This window comes from Amblyomma maculatum, chromosome 1, assembly GCF_055883805.1.
Source record: "Amblyomma maculatum isolate TAMU_Amacu chromosome 1, ASM5588380v1, whole genome shotgun sequence".
NCBI lineage: Eukaryota > Metazoa > Arthropoda > Arachnida > Ixodida > Ixodidae > Amblyomma > Amblyomma maculatum.
Window position 1 is genome coordinate 206,331,360 of NC_139344.1, and position 3,747 is coordinate 206,335,106.

Consider the following 3,747-nt stretch of genomic DNA (forward strand, 5'->3'; position numbering starts at 1 on the left):
TCGTGCTAGTGTTGCCACACAGTAAGCAAAGGTTGATATTTAACTGATACTTGAAGGTCGCCCCCTGAAAGTGTGCGCACTTGTAAAAAACTTGTTTTTCTCATCGGCTACTATTCTTCCACAAAAAAAAAAAATAAAAAACATACCCTTAGCACTGGGGCATATAAATAAACCAAATGCATCATAGCACAATTAAAAACAATTGCACTCATCTTGATATTCTCATGTTTTTGCACGATGCAGGCATAGATAGCATGCATCTTGCAAAAGCTACACACATGGGTAAAGAGGCATATTCTCCATGCTGCATAACATAAGAGGCCTGGAGTAATGCAAGCATTTAAAAGGCTGGTTGCCTAAAAATACATGCACCATTCCATTAAAAATACCATGCCTATAGTGAGTACATTTATTGAAACAGCACTTTGGAGTAAATTTACAAGACCATGCCAACAGGTTAATAATACTAACAAAAGACAAAAATGGAATCCAAGATATGTGCGTGCTGATCAGTCATCACTGAGAAGGTCTTCTTGCAGTTTGTAATCAACATTCTCGTCAAGTGCCAGATTCTCGATGTCATGCTCCAGCTCTTGCTCCAGCTGGTCCAGGTCCATATACTCCTCATTGTGGTCTCCTGCTTCCTCTTCTAGAACAAGAACACTATCCTGTTGCTTCTTCCCAGCGCATGACAAGAGCTGCACAGGACTAGCAGCCTCAAATGGACGTGGAGTGCAGACAAAGGTGCCAGCCAATTCAGCTGCTTTCATCTCTTCCACGGGGTTGCGATCCTGGAGGGGAACTATATTTGGGAAGTCTGAAGCAGGTTTTCTCCCTGCAAGATGTTGTTGCTTAAGAAACTCCTCAGTCTTGATAGAGTCTTGAAGCCCAGGGAACAAGTTTTCATAGTCCTCCGGATCTGCCAGTGCTTGGGCAGACTTTTCACTGACCTTCGCAAGCTCTTCCTTCCAGAGTTTCACAGCACGCGATGTCTGGCTAGGCACATAGCATTTTGCAAAAAAGGCAGCTTCAGGATACCGCCTTGTGGCTAGCAGCACCTCAAAAGCTTTCTCCGCATCACCCAACAAGAACTTGGCAAGGAATGCTACATTGTTTTTGCCAACTGCTTCAGCACTGGTTGCCAGCTTGGAAATCATGTCTGCATTGCTTGCAGATGTAGCCAGCAGAAGCAAGCCCGCAAAATCCAAGGCATTGTGCAGGCACTCTTGGGCAAGAGAGAAGTCTCCATGAGCCAGGGCCAGCTCAGCCAGTTGCTTCCACTTCTGCTCACTCTGTGCTTCTACTGCCAACTGGTGGGCAGTCTTTGTGTCACCAAGTTGCAAGCAAAGTTCAAACCTATGTTCTGGATCAGTAGAAACCGCCAGTGCTTGTGCCTTGAAACCCTGTTTTTCCAAGAAGTGAGCAACACGGGTTCTTTGTTCCTTAGGGATGGTGGGCAGGACTTTGTCAGCAGTTTCAAAATCCCGACGCATTACTGCTGTTTGATATTCGAGGACAGACAGCAACAATGAGTAGGAGACTACATTGAGCTCCTTGTCACCTAAGAAAAGACGGCTTTCTTTTGAGATGTACCCAAGCACATACATTGTGCGATCTAGGTGAGCTATTGTGACAATCTCTCCGCCCACATAGTAGTTCAACCGGTTCACACTATTTGTGTAGATGAAGCAGTCGCCCACCCACAGGCCCGTTTTTACAGATTCTTGCACCTCACCAAGTACGTCAAAGGCTTCCTCAATACCATCTTCCGTAACACCCTCTTTAGCTTCACGGGCCTTGGTAACAGCATCCTGGTCATACTTAAGGATGTAGAAGGAGTCTTCAGTGGCAATACTGACAAGTTCACCATTCTCAGACCAATAGACATGTTTTGGTTGAATGTCAATGCGGCGGACTAGTTCTAATGACTCCCATTCATAGAAAGCAAGTCCGCTTACTGACCTCACACCCAGCATAAAGCCACCAAAGATGCCCTCAGCTCCAAACTCAGGCTTGAAGGCCTTTCGTTCCTTGAAGTTTTTGAAAATTTTGACAGTCGAGCCACTCTCTCTCACAGCATATTCAGACGAGTCTAGTGCCCACACAAACTCTTGTGCTGAGCCAAAGCTCTTGTTACGCAGTGCCATGGCTGTGTAGATGATATATTCACCATCCCCACACACGACAACAAACCGTCCATTAGGGTTGTGTGAGATGGTCTGCGGGTAAATCTCACAGCTACCCATATCCTTGACTTGCAATGGGAGTCGTTCCCCATCCTTTATTTCCGTGTCAGCCATTGCCTTAAGATTGGCCTGCTGAATCTCGGAGTGCTTGGCCCAGATTATCTTGCCCGAGTTGTCCATGGACATGGCCGGCTCTTCCCGTCCAAGCTTTATAATGATGCTCCCTTCATCGTAGCCCAGTGCCATGTTGTTTGAACCCTGAAGAGAGCATATGGTCCAGACTCGCTCTAATCCATAGTTGAGGGTGCTCTCGAGCCGGTAGGTGTTGGCATGCCAGATGCGTACTGTGCCATCTTCCGAGCCGGACATGATGATAGGAAGCTCAGGATGGAAACATACGGCAGTGATGTTCTGCGCGTGGCCTTCCAGGGTCTGGACGCATGTCTTATTCTGGTAGTCCCAGATCTTGACAAGCCGGTCGTCGGCACCCGAGATGAGGTACGGCTTGTCGCCACCGTGGTAGTAGTCTACGCAGTTGACTCCTTTCTCGTGCCCTTCAAGGGTGAAGTTCGGCGTCACGGAGCCCAGCTGCCACACCTTGACTGTTCGGTCCAAAGATGCGCTCGCAAAAGTGTTGTTATCCTTTGGGTTGATGACAATTTGCATGACATAGTGGGTGTGACCTTCGAACACCTGCGTGCATGCCCACTGCTTTTCCCAGTTCCAGAGCTTGATCAGCATGTCGTCACTGGACGTCAGGATGAAGGGCTGCGTTGGGTGGACAACGATAGAGCGAATGTAGTCCGAGTGAGCCTCAAACATGTGCACCCTTTCCAAGGTGTTGTAATTGAACACTCGGACTTGCATATCGTCAGAACCAGTGATAACCCAGTTCTTCCGTGGTACAAATTTTGCGGCTCTGACTGGTAGGTCGCAGACCTCGAATGTCTTGACAAGCTGTTGGCTCTCACAGTTCCAGACATGAACGTTACCGTTGTAGAGGCTTGCCAGCATCCATGGCTCGGTGGGGTGCAGGTCGACGCATTTCACACGATCAGACCTGGCCAGAAGCTTTCTCTTGACGTCTAACTTTAACGGCATATTTGATGCAACTTTACACAAGCAACATAGAAACGCCAAAAATCACGTCCGCCTGCCCCGGTATTACGTGGCACGACAACGTCCACACAGCAACTAGCATTCACTTGTGCCGATGCGGCTTAGAGTTGACCAACGCCACCTTTTGTGAGGGTCTTTTAAATAGAGGGCGCTAAATTTCACCTATAACTTGCTCCTTATGGGTGTTAATTTCTACAACAAAGTAAATTGCTTCAATTTGCATGAACTGTGAGTTTTTAATTTCACATTAAATTATTGCAGAACATAGATTGGTCTGCTACACGTGGTGCATAAACTAAGGCGCTTATGGCTAAGGCCTCGCACATGGAGGAAGGCATGGAGGAAGGAGGAAGGAAACACTTCCTTCCTCCATGGCCTCGCATAAACCGAAACCGCCGAAACCACGACCGAAACTAGCGAAATATAGAGCTAGCCACCCTAG

The 3,747-nt window shown here is 47.6% G+C and overlaps 1 protein-coding gene across 1 annotated transcript; it reads right to left on the reverse strand.

The window, feature by feature from the left end:
* Positions 1 to 395: 395 nt before the first annotated feature.
* Positions 396 to 3,414, reverse strand: beta'COP (coatomer subunit beta'). The gene has a single exon (XM_084590093.1). It carries the CDS (start codon positions 3,285 to 3,287, stop codon positions 510 to 512), a length of 2,778 nt encoding a protein of 925 aa, XP_084446219.1. The 5' UTR covers positions 3,288 to 3,414; the 3' UTR covers positions 396 to 509.
* Positions 3,415 to 3,747: the final 333 nt, after the last annotated feature.

What these genes read in the sequence shown, in the direction of transcription:
- beta'COP (XM_084590093.1), bottom strand. Translation starts at nt 3,287, where the DNA reads ATGCCGTTAAAGTTAGACGTCAAGAGAAAGCTTCTGGCCAGGTCTGAT.